We start from the raw sequence: 25,943 nt of genomic DNA, 5'->3' as shown, positions 1-25,943 counted from the left end.
TTCCAAACACATCATTCAGAAGTTTTTAATAAACAACTTCATTATAAAAACTTTTTTTTGAAAATGTCATTCTGTAAAACATTGAAAAATCTACTTTAACAAAGATAGGCCCTGTGCATTTTCTAATGGCACTTATATTTTACAATTAAAAACCTTGTTTTATATAAAGCCAAAAATATTCCAAGAGGTTATTCACTGTGTTTACAAAGTGCTAGAAGGTTTTGTCTTGTATTTTTCTCTCTTTAAATAATCTGGTATTACGAAAGAGTGGCTCCAAAGCCTTGACCACTGGGAGAGAGGGAGTGGGGTGTATGAGAAGTGGTGTTTCAGGAGTTCCAGTGCCAAATGGTGAGAGTTGGAGAGGTGCATTATGGGGAGAATCCACTAAGGAAGCAGGCGAACATCTGAAGAAACTGAACTAGAACATTTCTTTTCCAACCCCTCCACAGAGGCACTTGATTACCATGGTGGATCCTCCTCCTGTCAGAACCAGTACACCCCTTTCCCTCACCACAGACCCTACTTTCCAGTGGTGAGGTCACAGCCAGTTCCTTCCACAGCAGGTTCAGAGCTCCAGGAGAGGCCAGGGTGGGGTCCCAGAGGAATCTGGACTTTTCTGGCCAACACCTGCCTAAGGCAAAAGTTTCTTATTACATAAATATCCTTGTTAAAAAGCAAAATATTGATCCTGTACAATATAAACTGTTAAAAAAGTCGTGCTTAAAAACAGCTCCTAGATAAGAGGGGAGATGGAGCGGGGCTGGAGAAACAGCTACCAAAAAGGAGGCGGCATAGGGACTTAAAGGGCTACTAGGGGAAAAGTTTAGGGGAGTAGAAATTCAACTTAAGACAATATCTACGAGCAAAAAAGGAATCACACCTGCTTCCCGGATTTCATAAACAAAATGCCAAAAAGGTAATGGGGAAAAAACTCACTGTTCCTCTCCCCTCTCCCAAGATGTGCAGATCCTCTGAGCTGACCCAGCTGGCATGCTACTACCCCCTGGCCCCCAGGACCGCACTCAACCCTGACTAGCTTCTGTGCAGAGGGGGAGGTGCCTGCCACTGTTCAGGGCAGCTCATCGCTGACAGACGTTGGAGGCGGTGGGGAAGGGGACATCCCCCCCTTTCCTGGTCCCTGTTTGGTCTCTGCCGACATGCCATGGCTCCTGTCCTGGGCAGAAACCCCTAGGCTCTCATGGCCTCAGTAAGGGTACTGAAGTGGGTTTGGTACTGAGTAGGATAAAGCTGTTCTTATCCTTTGAACAAGAGGTCAAGGACTCTTTTTTGTTTGGAAAGGGAGGTTTAAGAATTGCTGGCTATCTACAGTCCAAAAAAAAAAAAGGTGCAGGCAGATGTTCCTCTGCACCAGCAAAGTTCACAGTGATAGGAAAATTCTTTGTGGGTGGGAAGAGCATTGAAGGAAGAATGGGAGGAACAGGACTGGAAGGAAGAGGAGGGAGGAGGGCCAAGGCCCCAAGTTACAAGATTTTAAAGTTGCTTTGCCTGTCCTATGAGTTTCCCAGCATCACTAATGGGGGAGAGAATTCAAGGAAGGGACAGGAAAGAGAAGGCAGAGAAGGGACTCCTCTAACAGTCCGAGACTTCATATTCCATAGCCAGAGGCCCCTTTACCTCTGTAAACAAAAGGTACAGAAAAGGTGGCAAGGAGGGGTGAGGGTTGCTGGGTCTAGTGATGAAGGTCAGAGACGACAAGGACAATGGCGGCACTGAGTCCCAACTGGGTCCTCACTTACCATCTCCTATATACGAGTCCCAATAACATGCATAGCATGCAGAAGGGGGCTGCGTACCAAGGTGGACGCTTTTAAAAGTAAACCTTAATTAGTCCCTGGGACTCACTGAAGCTAATTTTTAGAAGTAAATCACCTAGTCTGATTCTAATCTCGCCAGACATCTTTGTATCTGGTTTTGTTTTTTAAAAAAAAAGGTATCCCAAGCTAGCCTGCCTAAATGAAAACATGTTTATTCATTACACATTGCTTCCAATCAAGGCCAGGAAGCTACATTTAAGGCTTTCACCTCAAAGAAAGAGTACTGGCCTTCACTGAACAGAAGCGTGGGTCTTGTACCTGCTCATAAACCAAAGTGATTTCTAGACAGGAGGGGGACAGGGAGAACTGGGAAGAGGCTGAGGCAGTTCCTTGGTAGTCTGTCCTGAAACCCTAGTGAAGAAGCCAGAAGCCAGTATGAGGCACCTGCCGAGAGAAGTGCCCAGAAACTGCTGGCTGCCATCTGTAGGAGTTAACAGTAAAGAGGTAGAAGTGTGTTTCTGAATCAGAGTGGAAGTGTCTCAAGAGGGCCCCATACTGGTGGTCCCTGAGAGGCCTCCCTTCCACGAGCGGGAAGAGCAAAGCCCATGCAGAACTGAGATGAAGCAGGGTGAGGTTCAGTTGGGCAAGAGCTGTGCTGTCTGCAGCAAGGGAGCCCCACAAGTCAAAAGAGAATTAATCGTTTATTGCAAGAAAACTTGCTGAGTACTGAGGGCAAAAGTGAGGGGCCACAAGAGGAAGGTGGAAGTTCTTTGATGGAGAGCGGAGAAGCCTATGCACAGTGGCCTGGAGTCCCGAGGGACTGCAAAGTGGAAGAGAGAGGAGGAACACTGGAGAAGAAAAAAGTCTGGTATGGGAGGCAATGATGTATACCTCGCATGATACATCCCATACATGACGTATACCCCCATACATGATACGATGATGATTAGCACTTAATTATCTGCCCAGTCCTAACTTTCTGAAAACTCTTCTTCCAACAATTCTACAACTTCCTGAAAACGGGACAGGTAGGAGAGACATATGAGGGGCTCACACCCTCTCCTTTGCTATCCACACCAGCCTAGAACCCAAATCCCTCCTTCCAAGACCAATAACAACTCATGATATTTAGGGTAGGGATTAAGGAATGGGGGGGGTGGGGAGTGGAAGTGGGCATGCCTTTCATTTCTTCCCCTCTCTCCAGTTCAAAAGGAGGATGAGGGGGTCATGATGTACTTGAAGAAAAACAGAATTGCAGACCTGTGAGAAAACTGCTCCAATCTTCTTGCCTGTCTCCTGTGGACTCTGCCAAGGAAGGCAAGAACAGACACAGTCATGGAAGATGGCAGAGACTGAAGCAGTCCAAAGTCAGTTTATTTCCCCACAGGGGAAAAATGTGACCTCAAATGAAGAGAAGTCGGGACCCGACTCCGCCTTGTAAACAGGGCTCCAGTTAACACCAGGTACCAAGTGGTTCTGGCTGGTGCCAGCTGGAATGGACTGGTGGGAATGGATTCACGGTGTGTAAACAATGTTCACTGCAATCATTCTAAGGCTAACAGCTCAGCAAGGGAGGTGAAATGGTGTGTCTGAAGCGACTGTGTAAACGGTACCGTTGCTGGAAAACACTGACTGAAAATGGAGGCGTTAGGACAGGAGGGATGGAGATAATGGGGAACAACAGGCAGAGGCCTTCCCTCCTGCCTATTGACTGGAAGCAGGCGATGGACCCTCTGCAGGAGGGCCTGACCAACTGCTGTGGGGTCTGCAGGCTGGGACCAGAAGACGGGCTTCTTGGGCTACTTCTCTCGAGGTCATCCGAAGTAAAACCCTCTGTGTCTTCAAGAGACCTCTCCCTTCTTCAAAGAGAAGGAGGTTCCGATGCTTTGGAGAGGGAGAAGGCTAGGTGTGGCTCCCGATTCAGATTTTTTAAAAAAAGTAAAAATACCTGAAGTCCTATTGTATTACATCTTTTCATGGGGTTGGGGCTCAAGATTCCTCCTGGAACTAATCCTGGAGCTTAAGCCCCCAAACCAAGTGCTCCATACAGATACTGGAATTGTTTCTTTTTGAACCCAGCTCTGAAAGCTCAGCTGCCTTCATGGGGGATGCAGATGGGAAAAGTACTGAGGCTCCCTGACAGAGCCAGGACTGAGTTGAGGGCCTCCTTACGGCTACTGGAATGCCTGGTGGAAACGAGGCAAGGTCGTGGTGCTCAGGCCAGAGGTAAAGACAGGTGGCAAGGAGTGCAATGGCCCAAAGTTCAGCGGTCCCCCAGCTCCTGGGGAATCCTGAGGCTGAGCTTGCAAAGTGGTGAGCAGGGGCTGAGCCTCAGCCTGAGAGTAGCCCATGACCAGGCCTCCTGTGGCCCCAGATGGGTTACATGGGGGCAGGTTGAGAGGAAGAAAGCCCAGCAAGTGGGAGAAGTCCACATTAGCAGCGCAGAGAGCCTCGGAGAGGTTGGCGGGGCTCTTGGTGAGCAGTGCTTCATCTAGGAGGGCCGCAGCTGCTGCCGGCTGAGGTGAGGTGGGCTGGGGTTCAGCGGATGAGAGAGACAGGCTTCCAGAAAGCTCCCCCAGAAAACTATCCACCTCCACTTTGGGCAATTTGTCGGGCAAGTATGAGGTAGATCCAAGCTGGTATTTTGGAGGAAGCTGAGCTGGGGAAGAGATAGGTGAGGATTCCAGAGGGTAGCTCATGCCCATGGGCAACGTGTTGTGCACCAGGGAGTGTGGCACGCCCGCACTGGGCATGGTAGGGATGTGGGCACCATACATGCCCATGGGCAACATGCCAGGGAAGGCCTTGGCCCCCATCACGTCCCGAGAGGCCATGCACAGCACGGGACTCAGCTCTTCCTTCACATTGACTGTGGAGCTGCAGCTGAGTAGGCCTAACATGTCCACTGGCTCTGTCTTGATCTTGAGCAGCTCTTGTGAGTGGCTCTTCTTGACATGACGTGTCAGGTGGTCTTTGCGGCCGAATCGCTGGGCACAGTACTGGCACAGGAAGTCCTTCCGGCCTGTGTGGACCACCAGGTGCCGCCGCACATCCTTACGAGTATAGAACCGCCGGTCACAGTGGTCACAGGGGTGCTTCTTCTCCTTGGCACCACCCGCTACCCGGCGTGAGTGGGCCTTCAGGTGCTCCAGCAGGGCCTGGGTACTCTCGAAGGTCTGCAGGCACACCTTGCAGCTGAGGTCACCGCTGCTGGCGGCATGCATGGCCAGGTGGCGCCGGTAGCCCAGCTTCGTATTGTAATTCTTACCGCACTCAGAACAGTGGAGGGCCTCCTTGTTGGGGTCATGGGTCTGCAGGTGGTTCCGCAGATGATCCTTGCGGTGAAACATCTTATCGCAGTACATGCACTGGTGGGGTTTCTGGGCTGAGTGGGTGGCCATGTGCCTGCAGACAGGGATGAAGGACAGAGGAGAAAGAAAGGAGATCATAAGGGCTGGCTAGACAACGGAGTTGTGCACGAACAGGCAACTAGACACAAAAACTGTGGTAGAGGCATGCAATGGAATGGAATGCCATGCCAACTACATTCTATCCTCTGCCACCTGCAAAACCACATATGCTGCTATTCTCTGCAGCACTGAATTCAGTAGCAAAATATCAGGAAGAATCTAAATGTCCATCAGTAGGGAACTGGCTAAATAAGTAATTAAGTCCATAAAAATGACTCAACTTTTTTTGGCTGTGCCGCTTATGGGATCTTAGTTCCCTGACCAGGGATGGAACCCAGCCCCACAGCAGTGAAAGCGTGAAGTCCTAACCACTGGACCGACAGGGAATTCCCACCTTAACTTTTAAATATAATGACAGCTTTATACATACAACAGGTAACAAGCTCCTAGATAAAGTGGGAAAAAGCTATGAGACAGCATAGTGCCTATGGAATGGTACCACGCACTGGAAAAGAGAGAAAATTTATGCATGTTTGCTCATATGAGCTTAAAATATTTCTGAAAGGATACACAAGAAACTAACATTGGCTACCCATGGGGAGAAGAAAGGGCAGCTTTTCTGGGTGTGATGAAGAATTTTCATTGTATACCTTTTGAATTTTGAATTACATGAATGTATTTCCTTTGCAACAAAAAGTGTATTTATAAAAATTTAAATGACACAATAAAGGGAAAATGAAATATATCTAAACTTCCTGATCTGGAACAATCTCCCAAGAAACAGAGAGCCAAGTCAAAAAAGGAAGTTCAGTACGGTGTATGTAACACAATCCCCTGTGAAAATAAAAAAGAAAGGGAATACATGTTTGAATGTCTCAAGAGGGATACACAAAGAACTGACCCCAATGCTTGCCTTTGAGGAGAACAGTGGCTTCAAGTGTGACAATTTTTCACTGCCTGTCCGTTTGTACCATTTAAATTGTTTGCCACATAAAGCATTTAAACGTTTCAAAAGATGTGTTTGTGATATGGGACCTCAGTGCCCCTTGGTTTACCTGCTTTCTGCTCCTATCTGGCTGGAAACCAGCTCTGAATCCAGAACTACAATCCAGAGCTCCATGGTATTCAGAATCAGCTCAGCAAGACTTTGAGGTCCCATCGTTTACAAGCCCTATGTGAGCTGTGTCATTAACCCTGTGTTTTACATAAGAAGCTGACGCACAGGACACCCCCACCCACCAGTAAGTGGCAGACAATTTTCTGGGTTTACAATGCACTTAAACCCAGACCTTCTCGAGACCTGGATTCACTTAGATATGCCACTGCTGTCTCTGCACAGGACCCAGTGATTCTTTCCACCTGGAAGGTATCAATCATACCCACTATCCTCATGTTCTTGTGAGTGCTCACACCTATAAAGGTTACTATTAATCTCCTGTGACATAAGTGGCATGGTAACATACAAGAGGAAGATGCTGAGCGATCCAGTCTATTTCCCTCATTTTGAAGGTGAGAAAACGAAGGCCCAATGAGGTTTAGTAAACTGCCTAAAACTCTACGGTGACTCCGGGTGGAGTCAAGGCTCCTGTCTCCTGGCCCAGGACCTTTCCTGGAGCCTCCCACTGACACTCAGACTGCCACTAGGAAAGTCTACATGGATACCCCCAACTGATAACCACCTAAGACACAGGAGCACACAGCTGAGGACACAGAACTGTCACGAGGGCAATCCTGGTCACATACAACTCTGTTACCTGTTTTAGTTCCTTCCTATCAACTGTTTTGCAGACAAGGAACTAGAGGCTTTCTGTGGTCATCTTGTTACGTATTTACTTGTGTGCTGTCTGTCCCTGCTATTAAGACAGTAAACTCGAGGAGGGTCAGCAACACCCCTCCCCACCCCTGCATCTGTCTGGCTCACCGATAGGAACTGTCTGTCCCTGTCACTGAAGACTGTGCCTGGTATGTGACAAGAGCTCAGTAACTGATGGTCGAGGGATGAATGGCTGTGCAGCAGGCAGTCTGCATCACTGGCAAAGGGCACACTCATGGTCCTCTGATGCAAAGGCAAGGATAAAATCAAAACTACTCCTGAGTAGGCCCTGCTCCCTTCAGAGCTGCTCTGTCATATCTGCTTTACACCAGGGCTTTCACATTCCATTTCACTTTAGATAGGGGTTCTTGAGCTTACAAGTTTCAGGAAATCTTCTAACCCAGAGGACTCTACAGTCATAAGTAATCATGTGAGCAATACGACCTTGGGTAAGTTAACTTCTCCACTCTGAGCCTGCACTTTACAATTTACAGATTGGACCAGAGGGTCTCCTTTTCTTTCTAAACTTCTAAGGCTGATGCCTAATTTGGGGCTAATATTCTCACCATTACCTGACACAGGTAGGGAAAGTAGCACAGGCATACCTTGGGAGATATTGCAGGTTTGGTGCCAGCCCATTGCAACAAAGCAAAAGTCACAGTAATAGGAGTCACATGAATTTTTTGGTTTCCTAGTGTATATAAAAGTTATGTTTGTACTATACTGTGGCCTATTAAGTTTGCAATAGCATTATGTCTAAAAAAACATGTATATATTTAATTAAAAATACTTTACTAGGGACTTCCCTGGTGGTCCAGTGGTTAGGGCTTCGCCTTCCAATGCAGGGGGTGCAGACTTGATTGAGCTAGGAATCCGTGAGCCTCTCAGCCAAAAAACCAAACCATAAAAGAGCAGAGGCAATGTTGTAACAAATTCAATAAAGACTTTAAAAGTACAGTCCATATCACCTTTTTAAAAAATTATTTAAAAAAAAAGAAAAAAAAATACCTTATTGCTAAAAAGTGCTAGTCATCACCTGAGCCTTCAGCAAGCTGTAATCTTTTTGATGGTGGAGGGTTTGAAATATTGTGAGAATTATCAAAACGCTTCACGGAGATATGAAGTGAGCAAACGCTGTTGGAAAGTTGGAAAACTGGGCCAACTTTCTTCACTGAAAGTTGCCACAAACCTTCAATTTGTAAAAAAAAAAAAAAAAAAAATGCAGTATCTGTGAAGTGCAATAAAATGAGGTAAGCCTGTATTGAAAAAAAAAAACAAAAAACTCAATCTAGTCTGTTCATAGCTATCTGATATTGTACCCATCAGAGTCTAGTGTTTGAATAAAAAATACCACCATTATTTTTCAGTGAGTGATCTCAAATGGGCTTATGGGACAAATTAACCTCTACTCTTCTGCCACAGATAAAGTTCCACACTCAGTGGAGTCTCTCTGGCTTTATCCCTGGGAACCTCAGGGCAGGAAGAGGTATGGGAGCATCACCTACCTATACAGCTTGTACTTGGAGGCAAAAGCCTTGCCACAGTGCAGCTGAGGGCAGCTATACGGTCTCTGCTCTGGATGGGGGAGGCTGTGAGGCCTCAGCTTCTCCCCATTTGAGAAGGGTGTCCCCGAGATTTCACATTGGCACTTCACTTGATTCTCCGCCTCCCGGCCCCGAGGCCTGGGCACTAGTTTCCAGCCCACTTCCTCCTCCTGCTTTGCATCTTGAATCCAGGGGGGGACGCTGGTGAAATATGTGGTCATGGCAAGGCTAATGGCGAAGGGCCATGTTATTGAGAAAGCCTCCCCATCAGCTCCACAGGGCTCTGTGCTCTGTCACAGCCTCCAACGCAGCCTTCAGAAAACAATCTCTTCACCTGAAACATCAGAACACCTGGTGTTAGGGAGCCCAATACCATGAAAACATGGGCTCTGGAGGCAGACAGAGCCCCAGTTCCATCCCAGCCCTTCCACTTTGAAGCCATGTGACTTTCAGCCAATTACTTACTTCCCTGAGCTGTTTCCTCATTTACAACATGGGCTTAATAATCTCCCACATCATAAGGACCTTGTGAGGGTTAAATGAGATAAAAATATAAAGCATTCAGCAGAAGGCTGAGCACCTAGTAAGTGCTACATGGTAACTATTATTACTAGTACCACCTAGGCTAATAGGAAATAGGATAATCAGAGGAAGTAAAAGCCCTAAACTCCCTTTCCCTTCCAACTTCGCTTTTACATCCTTTCCACTAAATTTAGACAGCAGCGCCTCCTCCTCCTCACTTTCTACAATTCTCCTCCTTGTGGAGGTGCTAAGGAGCAATAAAATGCCCAAAAGGCATCATAAGAGAAAGCAGCCTTTACTTAGGAAATTTACACCCTGGAGGGTCAGCCTCTGTGCCAGATGTGTTTCTCAGCAGTGCATCAACATCAAGAGGTTCATCTGAAGAGGCAACAGCAGACTCAGCATTTCCACTAAACCAGTGCTGGTCCCATCCTGTCCTCCACCACTACTCTGGGTTTCTTGGTCTCAGGGCCCAAACCACACTTCTTTAGCAAAGCCCGTCCAATAACCAAGGTGTTGAGCGGCCCCTCCTACAGACCCTCACAGAACACATGCATGTCTCCATTGTGAACAGGTAACATACTTGCATTAGAACTCAGACTCCACCACCGAACTCAGATACTTTGAGAGCTCAGATCATATCTCGTTCATCTCCATACACCTAACATCTAGAAAAGGACTTTCAACTTTCTTTTAGATGAGTACATAAGTCACTGTATACAAGTGGATTCTTACAGGCTAACATGCTTAGGCAGTTCTAGTTTAAACTGAGTTCCAAAGGGGGAGCCAATATCTTGAAGTCTTTCTACTGGGTTGTGTGGGAGCAGGTGGGCATAGGTGACACAACTTCTTTACTGACATCAATTCAGAGTAAGAGAGAAAGGGCATTATTTCTCAAAGGGGGCACAGCAGACCCACATTCACACTCACAAGCTCATCACACAAACAGGTTACCAACCTCAATGTAACTTGCTACAACAGGGGAATTTCCTTTGAAGAGCTCATGCCAAAATTTGGTCATGAGGCTTTTCCATGTGAAGGGAGCAAAGCGGCTATGTGGGGATTGTCCACGAGAATCTGGGGAGGGCTCCAACTGCACAAACTAGCTGTGGGCCAAAGAATGCTTGCTCAGCTCATTAGCACCTGCTGCTTACAGTGACCATTCAACCAACAGGCTGGCCGTGAACGAGATGATGGGATCAGCGGGTTCATGCCCGAGAGAGCTTTGCTCATCATTAACATGAGCTATGTCCTGTTCAGGAACCATTCCTCTTATTGAAGAAACACTGCAATGTAATATGATAAACAATTTCCCCATCACGAGTGGAGATGTGCCTAGAAAGATCTGCACAAAGGTGGCTACATTTTGCATGACTCACGTGCTAACACTAAAAACTAGTCCCACTTGAGCCTTCGAATCATGGCATATTTGCCTACTTCACAATAAACCTCAAAGGCCTCTGATGTCTGGCTTTTATTGTTTAAGTCCTCCCTTCTTCCAAAGGGTGGAATTACCTGTTTATAATATCAGTGATTACTAGGCAGCTTGGAATTGGGTAGAGAGCGAGCATGAATTTGAAAATCTAGTTTGGAAGGAACTTCCCCCACCTTCAAAGTCAAATTCTGCCCCCCACCCCCGACGTGAAATCACGCACCTCCACCTCTGGAAAGCTGGGAATGGCAGCCAGAGGGAAGGAAGCAAGTCGCATCACTTGGCCGACGTGAGAGGGAAGCCTAGCCCTGGAAATTCCGCACAAACTCAGAAAGAGAACAGTACGTCCCCCACCTCCCACACATCCACCTCATCTGTTCTCCTGAACAAGCACAAACAAGACACAGCAGTGTAGTATGCTGCTACTGAAAGAGTGAGTAATGGGCTTCTAGGAAAGAGGCTGGTGGTGGCTAAGAAGAGCTCACGAGGTTGCATTGATAGAAGCAAAGAAGGCAGGCAGCAGCCATGTGCTTGCCCTGATCTGCACGTACTGGGGCTTTGGCTTTAGAGTTACCTTAGGAACTCTTTAGGAAATCTAGTTTTTCTCCCTCTGTCCTTTGTCTGCAAACTCCTCTCATCCAGGAAAATTCCTGGGCCTCTCCCACATTATCCGAAGGCCTATTTCTTTGGATTTCTTCTCCACAAAACTGTGAAAAAAAATCCTGCTTCTCTTTCAAAGCTGTTCTTCTGGTCTCACACTCTAACCTTAACAACTGTAGAAGCTGACAGAACCTGTTCCCATAAAACAAACACAATCAATCCCTCCCAGTTACTGGTATAACTTGGTATATTTTCATCCTAAGATTCCTTCTGGCGCCTGATATCAAGAGGGAGGTATTGTGGAAAGAACCTTGGACTTACTATCAGAAGAGCTGCCACTTACTGACTGTGAAACCACGGGTAGGTTAGTTTCTCTGAACCTCAGTTTCCTCAATTTCTAAAAGAGAGATTAGTTCTCCTTACCTACCAATATTCTCATGGAAGATTCAGTGAAACAACACTCTTGAAACATCTGACAGAATATGTGTGAATACAAACAATGCAGTCTCTGAGGTCTAAATCGTGTCTCCTTTTCGGCACAGGGCCTGAGTAGTACGTTTTTTTCCTCCCTTAATGTGACTTCTCAGGCCTCAGAGTGAGTTTCCTTCCCTTCCCAACACCTCCCCAGAATGCAGCCTTCCTCTTTTCCCCCACAATTAACCCTCAGCACATCCCCCGGAGCCAGTCCCCCTTTACGTTATCTTTCTCCAGCACCATATCCTGGGCCTGAGTTCCTTCAGTTTAGGAATCTCTATTACTAAGGCTCCCTAGTTATAAGTTTTCTAAGGCCTCTTGGAAGCCTTTAAAGGAGGCAGATTACTCCCTCATCCATCTGTCTTCTGCTGTGTGCCATGGTGTCTGCTGCCCTATGATGAAACTATAGTTTTTATGGTGTTACATCATCTCTATAGAAACTACGTTCTTTCTCCATTATTAGCCTGTTTCCTCATCTATAAAACTAAAAATACTTACCTCACAGGTTTGTTTTAAGGATTATTTTAGTCAGGTATGCAAAGGGCTCAGCATTCGGCTTGGCTTCCACTAAGTACCCAACAAAAGGCAGCGATTATCTTTGCTTTTGTATTGAGTTGCATGTTCCTACCTTCACCAGAGTTGAAATCTCCCAAATCTCCCCCCAAACTGTTAAGAAATAGCCCCCATGCAGCAAGGAAAGAGTTAATCTCTAAGTGTTCTTAACTAGAGACCCACAGAGGATTAACAGCTCCACTTCAGTGACTACCCTAAAATAGCTTTTATCCCTCCTGCCCAAGAGCTACTTGGGGATCTGAAGAACTCAATTCAACACCTGCCGAGGAGGAAACACACCCAGGAACTTTCCTTGGGGTGGACAGAATCTTCCCCTAAGCAGAACCCAAAATAACAACTGGGAAATTATAAATAGAGATTTTAAAAAAACAAAAAACAAAAAACCAAGTCCTGACCTGGGCAAGGAAAGATATACTGACTGGCTGGAGAAGGGCGAGAAGGAAAGGGGGGAATGGGTATAGCTGCCTCGCAAGCCCCCCCTCCCCGCCACACACACACGCGCGCGCGCGCGCGCGCGCACACACACACACACACACACACACACTCCCCAGTGGTGAGAGAATTAAATTACAGGGAGGCTGGAGAGTCTCAATGGCTTGCATCATTCCAAGAGACATCAAACAGGATTAACAGGGGTGGATTTACTCCCGGGCTGCTAGTTCTATCAGTGTACATGGACCCTCTTTGGAGTCCTTTTGATTCGCGATTCCGTCTGATTCCCCATGACTCCCACTCCTAAGGAGGTCTTGAGCAAATGGCTGCAACTCACAACAGCCCTATTTTCACCAAGAGGAAACCTGATTAGACCCCCACCCCAATCCGGTGGCCTCACCTTGGGGGGTTGGGTTAGAAACCCCAGCCTAGGCTCTTTCCGAGTCCCAGGCAGACAGGTGGGAAAACACACAAGCCAGGAGATAGGAACACTTATAGGTTAAAGTACCAACTCCCCACACCCAATATCCCCTTATCTTGCACCTTGCAGGTCCATTTTCCCCACCGAGACGGGGCCATAGCCTGGGACAGGATTTGCAGGGGACAGCTTGGCTCCTGAGCAGTTTCTAGACCACCACACTGCGTGGCGGGGAGGAGGGGTGTGAAACGCCCCGGGACTGGGAGGGCTGCGGGTGGACGGCTGCCAGACAAGGGACAGAAATTCAGGGAGAAGACTGGAGGAGGTCTCAGGAACGGGAGGGAGGGAGGGGCGAGTTATCTGAATCCCAAAGAGACCCCCACCACACCCACCGCAAAGAAAGAGAGACGGGCTGGGGATGGTGTACACCGGCTGGAGGGTTAAAGGGGCTAAGATAAAAGACGAATTCCCTGAATTTGAAGAGTCTCAAAATGGTACCGAGTGGAAGCTGTCTGGAGGCTGGGAGTAGGATCGCCGAGGAGAAAACTATGGGTAGAGCTCATCTGGGTTCCCCAGGATCAAATATTTGAGGGAAGCCTCAAAAGGGGTTATGTGGTTCTGGGAAATAGAGGGGAAAGAGCGGACTATATGGAGCAGTAAAGGGGGTTATGTGGGTCCGGGTAGGCGTGTCTGAGGGGAGGGAGCAGGTGCAGCTTATCTGCGTCCCCCAGACCCGGGTCCCTAGTAAGGTCAGCTGCGCGTTATCTGGGTCTCCAGGGAGCCTGGGCCGGGGGTTGGGGGTGGGGGTGGGGGTGGGGGGGGGGTCGGGAGTAGGGGACCTCCAGGGCTGAGTCTCTCGGTCTCGGTGGGGATTGGGCCAGAGGGTTTCTTCGAGTCCCCAAGACCCAGGTAACGGGTCCGAGGAGAGTTTTGGTCACCCCGGGGCCTATCTGGGCCGGGCTGGCGTAGAGGGGGCCTCGGGTCGGGGGTGTGGGCGACCGCGCTGACGGGCCCACGATGAGGGGCGCTGCCGCTCCGGGTGCCCGGCGCGCGGGCGCAGCGAGACGGCCTCCCGCCCCGCTCCCCGCTGTCCCCCGGGGTCATCGCTGGGACTCACCGCGCTCCGAGCCCCGCGCTGCGGGCCGGGCCGCGCTCGGGCTCCGCCAGGCCCGCTCAGGCCCCGGTAGTGGCGGCGGTCGGGCCATTGTGCGGTGCATTGTGGGAGCCGCGCGAGCGGGCGCTGGGGCCGTGGAGGGGGCGGTGCCGCGGGATCTCTATGGTCCCGCCCGCCCGCCGGCTAGAGCGGCCGGGGCGGCGCGCGGGCGGCACGCGGGGATCGCCGGGAGCGGGGCGGACGCTCGCGCTCTTCCTTCCCTCCCAGTCTCCGCGCCGCGGCGCGCTCTGGCACTGGACCCGCTATGGGCGCCGCCGCGTGGGCACCGTCGCTCTTGCCGCCGCGTGTGTCTCTCCTGCTGCTGCTTTTGCCGCTCCCGGGGCTGCCCGTGGGCTCCTGGGATCCGGCCGGTTACCTGCTCTACTGCCCATGCATGGGTAAGGCCTCCCGAGCCTTCTGTCCAAGTGGGGAAACCGAGGCCCGGAAAGAAGCCACTCCTCTGAGGCGCCCAGAGACGCCTTGACAGGTCCGGGAACGGACTCCAACGCCGGACAGGGCCTGCTCCTCGGCTTTCTGCCCCTGTGGCAAAGACACTGAGGGGCTTCTCTGTCCAGCCTTCCAGTTGGCAGATGAGAAAACCGAGGCCGGGAGAGGTTACGACGTGTCTTGCGCAAAGCCTGAGCCAGCCCCGAGTCCAGTAAATGGACTTAGTGGTGTAGGACTTGATGTCACTGACCCAATGCTGGTTCTGGGCGATTCGTTCAACACATGTTTATAAAGGCACCTACTGGGTGCCCAGCCCTGTTCTCTGCTCTAAGGATACGGTGGTGATAAGTCAGAAAGCTCTATGCCCTTGTAGAGCCTTCATTTTAGTTGAGAAAAACAGACCATAAAAGATAGGCATAAACAGTAAGTAATTGCATATCTTAAAGGAGAGTAAGTGCTATGGGAAAATTAAAATAGAGCACAGTAAGGGAGAATCTAAAAGCTGTCAGAGGGGTGCAGTTTAAATGGGGGTGGTGGAGTGTCATTTTAAAGTCACTCATTCCTAAAACCCTCCAGTCTCCTAACCATGATGGTCTGTCCCTCTGTGCATCATCTCCACCACACCCTTCTCTGGAGACGTTCCAGTTGCAGGCACAGTTATCCCTTTCTGTTCCTTACACAGGCTTAGTCCTGCAGCCTGCACTATTCCCTAACTGGGAACACCCTCCTCTTGCCTCTGTGCCAGACCAACGTCTTTCCATCCTCAGGCCACAGCTTATAAGTGTCGTCAGAAAGGACTTCAGTGACCTCAGCCCAAATAATCTCATCATTTCCTCCATCACCAAACATATTTGTTTATCTTTACTGTCACCCTGCCTTCCCTGGTGGCTCAGATGGTAAAGCGTCTGCCTGCAATGCGGAAGACCCGGGTTCGGGAAGATCCCCTGGAGAAGGAAATGGCACCCCACTCCAGTACTCTTGCCTGGAAAATTCCATGGATGGAGGAGCCTGGTAGGCTACAGTCCATGGGGTTGCGAAGAGTCAGACACGACTGAGCAACTTCTCTTCACTGTCACCCTACCTGGACTGTGAATGCCTTGAAGGCAGAGACCTTGACCTTCTTGCTCACTCCTGTGTCTCAGCACCTAGCAGAGATACTGACACATTGTGACCTCTCAACATTCTTTGTGGAATGAGTGAATGGATGCCATGCTGGGGAAGACAGAAACAATCAGATAGGGCCCTTCTCCCCGAGGCACTTACAGGCTGAGGAAAGGGCCAAAGGCCAGGAAATGGGAAAGGACATTCTAGGAAGAGTGGAAGAACCACAAGTAGCTTATCCAAGGTGGGAGACGGAGGATGGGGACTGAATATGGCAGAGGGGTCGTGAAAGGATCCCAGTGAGTGAGGCATTGGAGTTACCTGTTGTGTACAGAGGGGAGGAAATAGAAGGGCACCTCTGGCTGATGGAATAGCAAGAGCAAAGACGTGGGGGTGGGGATGGGAAGTGCAGAGCACGTTTGGGAAACAGCAAGAACCTGGAATGACTAAGGCAGAAGAGGCAGGGCCTGAAGGGCCTTGACCATCAGACCCAGGAGTCCAGACTTTGTCCCATGCTGCCAGCTCCCCTGGCTCTCCTTGGTATCCTGGTCCTCCCCATCCCTGGCTCCTTTTCTGAATCTTGCATACCCCAAGTCCTCAATGCCCCAGTCCTCACTTCACCTGCAATATACCATCCAGGGCGTTTTGGGAACCAGGCTGATCATTTCTTGGGCTCCCTGGCATTTGCAAAGCTGTTGAACCGCACCCTGGCTGTACCTCCTTGGATTGAGTACCAGCATCACAAGCCTCCTTTCACCAACGTGAGTACCTCCTGCCTGCTGTTTGCCCTTGTCTATCTTTCCCTAGTCATGCTCACCTCTGCTTGACCCCAAGTCCTTCTATAGGGTTTTATCTCCCATCCCCCTGAGTTTGCCCTCTCCACCACCCAGAACTGTACTCCCTGGCTAACTCACTAACATTTATTCAGCACCTGTTTTCTGAGCACTGCGTGAGGATTAATTATTTTCCTTTCACCACATTTCTATTAAGAAACAGGTTTAGAGGGGCTAGGTATTTTAGCACATTCACACAAGCAGAACTGGAATTCAAGCCCATGTCTGTGTGACTCCAGAGCCTGTGACTGGAAGCTCCAGACTCCATTTCCAGCCTTGTCTGGTCCCACCCATTGGTCACAGGTGATGGGTGCTATTATCAGTTATGAGGGAGAAACTGAGGCACAAGTTAGTTAATAACATGTCCAAGGTCACAAACTAGAGGAGTCTGGCTCCCACCTCATCACTGGGTCCCTTAGAATGAGAAGTCCAGCATTGTCTTAATTACTTGCATATTCTTTATGACTTCCACTGGCCTGATGTCTGTTTTTGTTCACTTTTAACTCCAGGGGTCTGGTAGTGGGAACTGAGTTAATATTTAGTGAATTGATTTTGAAAGTTCTTAATAAACTTCAAAAGGTTATATGCAAAATACCCATATTTCTTTCTTACAGCCTTTTCTCTGCATAGTTTTTATTTTTTCTTGTGCATGCCATTTTTAGAGAGATTTTTAACAGAGGATAAAAGCCAGAGTAATGAGGTCACAGCCTGAGTTGGCCAGTTACTAGCTGTGTACCTGGTCAGGGTATTTGACTTCCTTGTGCCTCAGTTTTCTCATCTTTAAAATAGGCTGGAAATAATTATTGCTCCTTCCCTCAGTGAGTTAGTGATGGTGGTATCCCTCCCTCTTAGAATCAGCTGAGCCGATCAATGTAAAGTGCTTATGACACAGAGAGTCCTCAGTAACTGGGCACAGCTGATGCTCTGACTTTTTGCACTTACTGTTACAGTTCAGACATGGCCCATTCATCTCCTTCTGGTTCACTTGCCTTTTCTTCTCAGCTAGGAGTCTTTCAGAGTCTCTTCTTGCGTTCTACAGGTTACTCAACCTACTTCAGTTGGACTTTCCTTCCCCAATGGGACTGTTCTCACAGAAGGTCACTAGAGACCTCAGAATTGCCAAACCCAGGGGTCATTTCTCGATCTCTATCTCATCTGACCTCCCGGTGGCACCTGGCCCCATGAGCCTGTCTTCTTGAACTTCCTTACTCCCCTGGCTTCCAAGACACAGCCTGTTCCTGCTTTAGCCTGACCTGTCTGCATTTTCCTCTTTGTGCTACAGCAAGGGCTCCTTTTTCCCCACCCACTGTTTAAATGTTGGTGTGTCTCCTGTTTCTGTTTGCTTGTTAGCTGTGTGACCTCAGATGAGTTATCTAGATTCTGTCCACCCGAGTTTCTTCATAAGTAAACTAGGGATGGCTGTATACCTACCTTTCACAATTATGGGGTCAAGTCCATGAAACATGATGAGTATAGCACCTGGCGCTAATCCAGCACTCAATAAATATTAGTTGCTTTTATTACCATTATTGGCTTTGTTCTAAGTTTCTGTTGACTCTTGCAGCTTTCATTATTCTCCATGTACCTTCCAAATTTATCTGTGGCCCTGACTCTCTGACCACAGGCCCAGTGTTTCAAACTCTTCAGCCCTAGAGTCTGCTTGGATGACCCACAGAGCCAGCACCTTCCCCTCAAACCTTGTTCCCGCCTGTATTTCTAGCCTTAGTTTATGTCATCTCCATTCACCTGGGTACCAAGCCAGGAACGTAGACGTCATCCTAAATGCTTCCCTTTACTGTGTACTTCACCTTTCTTTACATTTTCTAACCTGTCCATGCTTCCCCATCTCTCAGAGTTACGAGAGATGCTCAGACATATATGTTTTTTTTTTTTCTAATTTTATTTTATTTTTAAACTTTACATAATTGTATTAGTTTTGCCAAATATCAAAATGAATCCGCCACAGGTAAACATGTGTTCCCCATCCCGAACCCTCCTCCCTCCTCCCTCCCCATACCATCCCTCTGGGCCGTCCCAGTGCACCAGCCCCAAGCATCCAGCATCGTGCATTGAACCTGGACTGGTAACTCGTTTCCTACATGATATTTTACATGTTTCATTGCCATTCTCCCAAATCTTCCCACCCTCTCCCTCTCCCACAGAGTCCATAAGACTGTTCTATACATCAGTGTCTCTTTTGCTGTCTCGTACACCGGGTTATTGTTACCATCTTTCTAAATTCCATATATGCGTTAGTATACTGTACATATATATGTTGAAACAAAACAACAAAAATACATGTTGAATGAATTGTTGTTGTTTTGTCGCCAAGTTGTGTCTGACTCTTTGCGACCCCCTGGACTACAGCACACCAAGCTTCTCTGTCCTTCACTATCTCCCAGAGTTTGCTCAAACTCATGCCCATTGAGTCAGCGATGCTATCCGACCATCTCATCCTCTGTTGCCCCCTTCTCCTCCAACTCGTGTTGAATGAATACTTGAACAATAAAAGGACCATTGCAGTAGCCCCCTAATCTTTCTCTCCCTCCTCTAATCTTACCATCAGGACATTCTCTTTTCTGTCACCAGAGAGATCTTTCAGGAAAGCAGATCTCATATTATTTCTGCTTAAAATCCGTTGCATGACCTCATTGCTAATAAGTAAGGTTCTCAAAGTCTGCTCATTGGAACACCAGTGGCTTATGTAGAACCAGTGCAGTGGTTAAGTGAGTTTGGGAAATTGTGTTCTCAGTTCTTAATTCCCCCCAAATTTGGAGATTCAAAATCCACGTTAGTGTATTAAAGGCCCTGAGAAGTGCTGTCATAAAGAAACCTGCTTAACGTAGCTTTTCTCGGGCCTGTTTATTTCTGGAGGCTTTTTATTGCAGAACCCTTTACCCACCTGAACTAGTGGAACATGCTTGGGAACTCTGACCTGTAGGATAAAGTCTAAATTGTATTTCATAGTGTTCCAAGAAATTTTCTTAAGTCTCGAAAAATGCAGAGATTAATGTAATCATCATCCATGTACTCACCATTAGCAGTGATAATCATTAACATTTTCTTGTATTTGCTTCATCTTTTTTTGTTGTTAAGAAACAAAAGGTTACAGATAAAGTTGTTAAAAGATAAAGTCTATCCTGGTTAGAGGCTACTCCTAGTCCCTCCCCCACGCTCAGAGGCAACCACTATCATGGACTTAAGTATCTTTTTTTTTCTTTTTCTTATTTTTTTTTTCTTAGTGTCTTTCAGTGGAACTTCTTCCAAGTTCTTTCCAGTACTGCTTCCATTATGGCACTGAGCGTCCTTTATCCCTCTCCTGGTACAAAGGGCAAGAACTTGTCTAGGGCAAATACCTAGAGATAGAGGGTGCATTTAAAATTCTATTTTTAATAGATGCTCTAAAAAGTTATACTCTAAATGTATAACCTCTTAGAGGCTTTAAAATGTATGCCTCTACTATCAGCTATATCTTTTCCAATAATTAGAGTTAAGCTTTTAAAAAATATTTATTTTATGTATTTTTGGCTGCGCTGTGTCTTCGTTGCTGCGTGCAGCGAGTAGGGGCTACTCTTGGATGTGGTGCGCGGGCATCTCATCGCAGTGGTTTCTCTTGTTGCAGAGCGTGGCTCTAGGGTGTGAGAGCTTCAGTATTTGCGACATGTGGGCTCAGTAGTTGTGGCTCACAGGCTCTAGAGCACCGGCTCAGTAGTGTGGCACATAGGCTTGGTTGGTTCGCAGCATGTCGGATCTTCCTGGACCAGGGATCAAACCCATGTCCCTTGCATTGACAGGTGGACTCTTAACCGTTGGACCACCACAGAAGCCCAGAGTTAAGCTTTTAAACTTTTGTTGGTCTCTTGAGTAAGAAGTGGTGTCTTGTAGTTATTGTCATTTTCCTTTTCCTAATTCTAGTGAGCCTGCACATCTTTTGAGTGTATTGGCTATTTGGGTTCTCTTTGCTGTGAGCTGCTCACTCCTTTCCTGCCCATGTTTTCTTTTATGTCATTTATCTTCTTTCTTACAAATCAGTAGGCATTTTTGAACATGAAGTACATTAGTATTTGTCCTTTAGTTTACAGATGTTTTCTCCCAGCCTCTGTTCTAAGCTTGGTGTCATTTGTCAAAAGTTTGTCACTGACATGAAGTCTAAGATCTCTGGGTCATAGAGTGTATGGATTTGTTGGTTTTTTTTTTAATTAAAAATTTTCTTATTTACTTGTGGTTGCACTGGGTCTCTGTTGCTGTGTGCGGGCTTTCTCTAGTTGTGAGCATGGGCTACTCCTAGTTGCGGTGCACAGGGCTTCTCATTGTGGTGGCTTCTCTTGTTGCGGCGCACAGGCTCTAGGCGCACAGGCTTCAGTAATTGCAGTACACAGGCTCAGTAGCTGTGGTGTGCAGCTCTAGGGTGTGAGGGCTTCATTAGTTGTGGCGCATAGGCTCAGTAGTTGCGTTTCTTGGGCCCTGAAGTGCACAGGCTTCAGTAGTCGAGGCTCACGGGCTCTAGAGTGTGGGCTCAGTAGTGGTGCACACAGCTTAGTTGCTCTGTGGCATGTGGAATCTTCCTGGACCAGGGATTGAACCCATATCCCCTGCATTGGCAGGCGGGTTCTTATCCACTGCACCACCAGGGAAGTCCTAGAATATATGGTTTTAATGGATGTCTTTGAAGCAGCCACTAGGATACTGAGGGGAGGACCCTCCACCCCCTGCTTTTCCCCACTTTTCTTGTAGGTCCATGTGTCCTACCAGAAGTACTTCAAGCTGGAGCCCCTCCAGGCCTACCATCGAGTCATCAGCCTGGAGGACTTCATGGAGAAGCTGGCACCCACCCACTGGCCCCCTGAGAAGCGGGTGGCATACTGCTTTGAGGTGGCAGCCCAGCGAAGTCCTGATAAGAAGACATGCCCCATGAAGGTGGGTTCTGTGGGTCAGGGGGGCCCTTTCTGCCTGTTCCAGTTCCTCTAGGCCCTGAGACACTGCAGGATAGCAATATGTGGGGGAAGGCACCAGAAGAGCCTGGACTAGAAAGATGGAGATTTAAGCCGCATTTCTGGCATTTGTCAGCAGTGTCACTTTGAGCAGAGGAGTTTGCTTCCTCTGAGCCTTTATTTCTACCTACAAAATAAAGACGCCAGTCCCTGCTGTGTCTTGCTCACGAAGTATCATGAGGGCCAGGAATAAGAATGCTTGTAAACTGAAAAGTACCACATCAGTAATGATAGCTAGTACTCACACAGCACTTATAACATGCTAGGTACCATGTTAAGAGCTTTTCACGTATTATCCCACTTAGTCCTTCAACTGTTTCATGAGGAAAATACTATTATTATCCTCATTTTATAGAGAGGACACTGAGTGCAGCAAAGAGAGGTTCAATATTTTGCCCCAAATCATATAGCAAATAAGTTGTGGTAATATGACTCCATTTTCCACCCTCCTAACTTGTATATTTTCTTGCCTCTCAGCAGGTAAATGCGAGGCTGTCATATTTATCAGAAATTTGTAAATTTCTGGCACTTTGGGAGTAAGACAATCCCCAATATGTCTTTCAGTGTTTTGCTAAAGTCTGGGTAGGGTAGGTGAAGCCACGAAATCTGAGAAAGGAAACCTTGCTTTCAGTCCCAATATTGCCCTCACTTGCTCTGTGAGCTTGAGCCAATGTCTTACCTTGTCTGGGCCCTGGTTTCCATCTTGAAAATAAGAGCATGGATTAGCTGATCTTGAAAGTCTCTTGGAGCTCTTAATCCATGGTCCCAAGTCCAAGGTCACCTCCCTCCCCAGACCCCCACCAATGCTGCAGGATTGGCAGGACATGGCATGTGAGCAGGAAAGACTCCTTCAGATATTGTGGTGAACATTTCCTGCTGAAAACCAGCCTGGAGGCCGAGCCAGCCTCCTCAGCCCCCAGCCCAGGAATTATGAAGTGACATTCCTACTTGCCCATCCTATGAGAGCATTTCAGACCGAGTCAGATAGTACAGGGTTTCCCCATCCACAGTTCCTTGGCCCCAATCCCACCTGGCTTTCCTTCTTGCCCAGTAAGCGTTTGGCTACTCTCTTTCTCCAGGAAGGAAATCCCTTTGGCCCATTTTGGGATCAGTTTCATGTGAGTTTCAACAAGTCCGAGCTTTTTGCAGGCATTTCCTTCAGTGCCTCCTACAAAGACCAGTGGATCCAGAGGTATGTGGAGGGGGCATTTTTGCTGGGATTAGGGGAGGAGTGGGGGGCCCACGGGCATTCAGCACTTTCCTGGTCCTCTTCCCTCTACCACACCCTGCACCCTGATGTATGAGACCAAAGGTGCGGCTGTTCTGTCTGTTGAACTTGGGATTCTATGTGATCTGTTCCCATCTCAACGCCTGACACGGTGGGACGTTGACCTGCCACGAGGTTGAGCAAGAGTTTATCAGCCGATAAAGGATGTCATAAAAAGAATATTGTGCAGTCACATGCATCTCAATTTCCTCCTTGAGGCGTGAGAATCACTCCCCTGTTACCTTCCTCTTCACAAGGTGAAAATTGGAAGCCTCTTCTAGAGAAGAACAGCTTCAGGTGCAGACTGAGAAATGATGTCATCCTGATAATAATTGGATGTGCTTTATTAATTGCATTCCAGTAAACCCTATTTTAAAAAAAAATAGGTTAGCAGGGCATAGGCACAGGCTGTGAAATATTTATAGAGCGTCTGTCACGTATGAGACATAGTGCTCAAAGGCCAGAGGTGATACATAAAAATGAGGAAGACCCAGTCTCAGCCTTCAGCCGCCTGCAGTCTAGATAAAATGATGACACTAACATAGTACACTTGCCACTGATGCTATAGCATGGCCAGAAAGAGCAGGGGCTTAGACGTCAGACCTGGGTTAGGAGCCATGAGGGGCTTATGAATTTTTGCGTGGTCCCAGCAAGGCAAAGGAAGACTGATTTACCATTAGACAGCCCTGAGCTCTCAGGTAGCCCTTTCTTTATCAGATAACCCTGAGTGGCCGGTCAAACTGTCTGACCTGAGCTTCCTTCCCCCTTGGTTTAATGGAAGGAGCACTATGGTATCTGCCTCCTAGTGTATAAATCACATGACACATGGTAGACAGGCCGGTCTCATATGTTACTTGTTACATAACATAGATGGGCCGGTCCATGTTACTTGTTACTGTTATTCACATACTTTATTTTATTTAAGCCTTTGAAAAGTTTCATGAAGGTATTATGATCCATTTCCATTTGACTGGTGAGGAAACCGAGATCGGTGAGGTTATTTAAATAACTTGCCCAAAGTAATGCAGCTGTTGAGTGGGCAGCTGGGGTCTGTGTGTAAGGCTTTCATAGTTAATAAAAACTAATATTTATTTAGTGCATACTGTGTGCCAGTTGTTGTACTAAGTCTTCTCTACCTGAGTCTTCCAAGATAATAGCTCATTTAATACATTCACAAGTCTGTGACACAAGTGTTACTGTCATCTCTGCTGCACAGGTAAGGAAATTGAGGCAGAGAGAAGTGAAATCACTTGCCTGGGCTCGATGCGGCAGAGCTGTGATTTGAACCCAGGCCACCTGACTCCAGAGCACGCATTCTTCATCACTGTGGAGAAAAGAGCTGTGCCTTAAACAGCTCCCAGTTCCTATTTGGGGCTTGTGTTCAGAGCTAATTCATGAGCTACTAAGGAGACTCAATCCTGGCAGAGTCTTACCCCCCTCATAGTTGATCCTGCATAGGAAATTGTTGATTTCCATTTAATTACCTGCTTGGTCCTCCCCATTCAGCTCTGAATGAATCCAGAGCTATTGCCAGAAGGCAGACTGTCCTCAGAGGATGGAGATTTGCTTCTAAAATGCTGGGGGGAAATGACACCAGTTCTAAAAGCAAATTCCAAAAAGCCAAAAAAGCACACAATCCTGGTTGCAGAACGGACAATGCTACATGGATGCATCAGTCAGACTGTTGCTGAAACACTTGTTCATGGCTGCCCCATCCTCTTGTTTGAGTTTGTTGAGTTGTAGGAATTAATGTAAGGGCTTGGGTAAGCTTTTGCCTTTGAGCCAACTTTTTAGGTGTACTTTCTTGCTGTCGGAAGTTGTCCTTCCATTGCAGGAGTGTGGGTGTCTGGGGAATAGCACTGGCAAGAGTCAGGTGCTTCCCTGTTCACTGGGTAACTGTAGGTTGCTTCCCTTCTTAGGCCACAGTGCTCAATCTATAAAATGAAGGGATTGAGCAAGATGGATCATTTTCTTTCTTTTTTAAACAATTAATAAGATGACATTTGTTTTTTTGTTTGTTTTTGGTTTTTAAAATATATTCATTTATTTGGCTGTACTGGGTTTTAGTTGCAGCATGCAGGATCTTTATGGGCTTCCCTGGAGGCTCAGTGGTAAAGAATCCATGTGTACTGCAGGAGACTCGGGTTCGATCCCTGGGTTGGGAAGATCCTCTGGAGAAAGTGGCAACCCATTCCAGTATTCTTGCCTGGAGAATCCCCATGGATAGAGGAACCTGGTGGACTACAGTCCATGGGGTCACACAGAGTCAGACATGACTGAGCATGTGTGCATGCATATGTGGGATCTTTCGTTGCAGCATGAGGGATCTAGTTCCCTGACCAGGGATTGAACCTGGGCCTCTTGCATTGGAAGCAGAGTCCTAGCCACTCCACCACCAGAAAAGTTCTAAGATCAGTCGTTTTCAAACTGTTCTTTGAATTCTAAAGCTGTGGAGAAGCGCTTGTTGTGCCATGGGGGGGCCAAGTTAGAGCTGTTCAGTTCCCCTCTCCCACTACCAATCAGTAACCCTCTTGTATATCAGCTAAAAGTTTCAGTGGTCACAGGTCTGGGTGTACCAGGTTTAAATTAGGTACCTGTAAGAGAAACCCCCAATTAACAGCAGACTAGCAAGACAAAAGTTTATTGTTTTCTTATGTAAAAGAGGACTGCAACCCAGGGCTGCGTGGCGGCTCCCTTGTGTCTAGGAATTAGGCTCCCATCTCTGCTTAGCTGTTCCGTTACTGGCTTTTATCCTTAGTGTCACCTCATGGGTCAAGATAACTGATGAAACCCCAGGCAGCTGGGGGTACAAAAGGGGCAGAAGAAGGGCCCCTCCTCACTTTTCTAAGGAGCCCTCCTTACAGCTTGCTTACACCAGCTCATTGGCCAGTACTTAGATGTGCAGCCATACCTAGCCCCAAGAAGTACTGAGAAATGTATTTTGGGCTTCTGTGTGTCCAGCTTGAAAGTTGGGTTCTAGAAGAAGAGAATAAGGTTATTTCTTCCCCACTGAGGATCTTTTCATCTCTGCTGGTTCTGAATCTATGAATACCCTGATGGAGGTTTAATTCAATAGACATTTATTGCACTTTCACTGTTGGAAGACTGTGAATTATCAGGCTGAACCATTCTCTTGGCATGAATGCAACACGTATTTG

The 25,943-nt window shown here is 47.6% G+C and overlaps 2 protein-coding genes across 8 annotated transcripts in view; one reads left to right on the top strand and one right to left on the bottom strand.

Annotated features, from left to right (window-relative positions):
- Positions 1–14,221, bottom strand: PLAGL2 (PLAG1 like zinc finger 2). 2 transcript variants are annotated; one of them, XM_027558830.1, is made up of 3 exons: positions 14,111–14,220; positions 8,504–8,876; positions 1–5,180 (listed from the first exon to the last, which is right to left on the bottom strand). In XM_027558830.1, the coding sequence occupies exons 2-3, from the start codon at positions 8,761–8,763 to the stop codon at positions 3,950–3,952; spliced, it is 1,491 nt and encodes a 496-aa protein (XP_027414631.1). In that variant the 5' UTR covers positions 8,764–8,876; positions 14,111–14,220; the 3' UTR covers positions 1–3,949. The 2 variants fall into 2 exon arrangements, with proteins under 2 accessions (XP_027414631.1, XP_027414632.1); XM_027558831.1 differs by lacking the exon at positions 8,504–8,876 and having other exon boundaries at positions 14,111–14,221.
- Positions 14,222–14,298: 77 nt separating this feature from the next.
- POFUT1 (protein O-fucosyltransferase 1) overlaps positions 14,299–25,943 on the top strand; it is a 39,912-nt gene continuing 28,267 nt past the window's right edge. For 2 of the 6 annotated variants that reach the window (XM_027558834.1, XM_027558836.1), the window contains exons 1-4: positions 14,324–14,544; positions 16,334–16,455; positions 21,262–21,444; positions 22,598–22,710. In XM_027558834.1, the coding sequence (XP_027414635.1) occupies positions 14,412–14,544; positions 16,334–16,455; positions 21,262–21,444; positions 22,598–22,710 (551 nt within the window). In that variant the 5' untranslated portion in view covers positions 14,324–14,411. Of the gene's footprint in view, positions 14,545–16,333; positions 16,456–21,261; positions 21,445–22,597; positions 22,711–25,943 lie in introns of all 6 variants that reach the window. The other 4 variants (XM_027558835.1, XM_027558837.1, XM_027558833.1 and 1 more) reach the window with 3 other exon arrangements.

Source organism: Bos indicus x Bos taurus, chromosome 13 (genome assembly GCF_003369695.1).
Source record: "Bos indicus x Bos taurus breed Angus x Brahman F1 hybrid chromosome 13, Bos_hybrid_MaternalHap_v2.0, whole genome shotgun sequence".
NCBI lineage: Eukaryota > Metazoa > Chordata > Mammalia > Artiodactyla > Bovidae > Bos > Bos indicus x Bos taurus.
The sequence above is the reverse complement of the archived record's forward strand: the minus strand, read 5'-3'. Positions and strand labels throughout refer to the sequence as shown.

Bases quoted from the DNA above. Each gene is read 5' to 3' on its own strand.
- PLAGL2 (XM_027558830.1), bottom strand. From the start codon at position 8,763: ATGACCACATATTTCACCAGCGTCCCCCCCTGGATTCAAGATGCAAAG. The intron at 5,181-8,503 runs GTAGGTGATGCT...CCCTGTCTGCAG, and splicing joins TCCAAGTACAAGCTGTATAG to GCACATGGCCACCCACTCAG.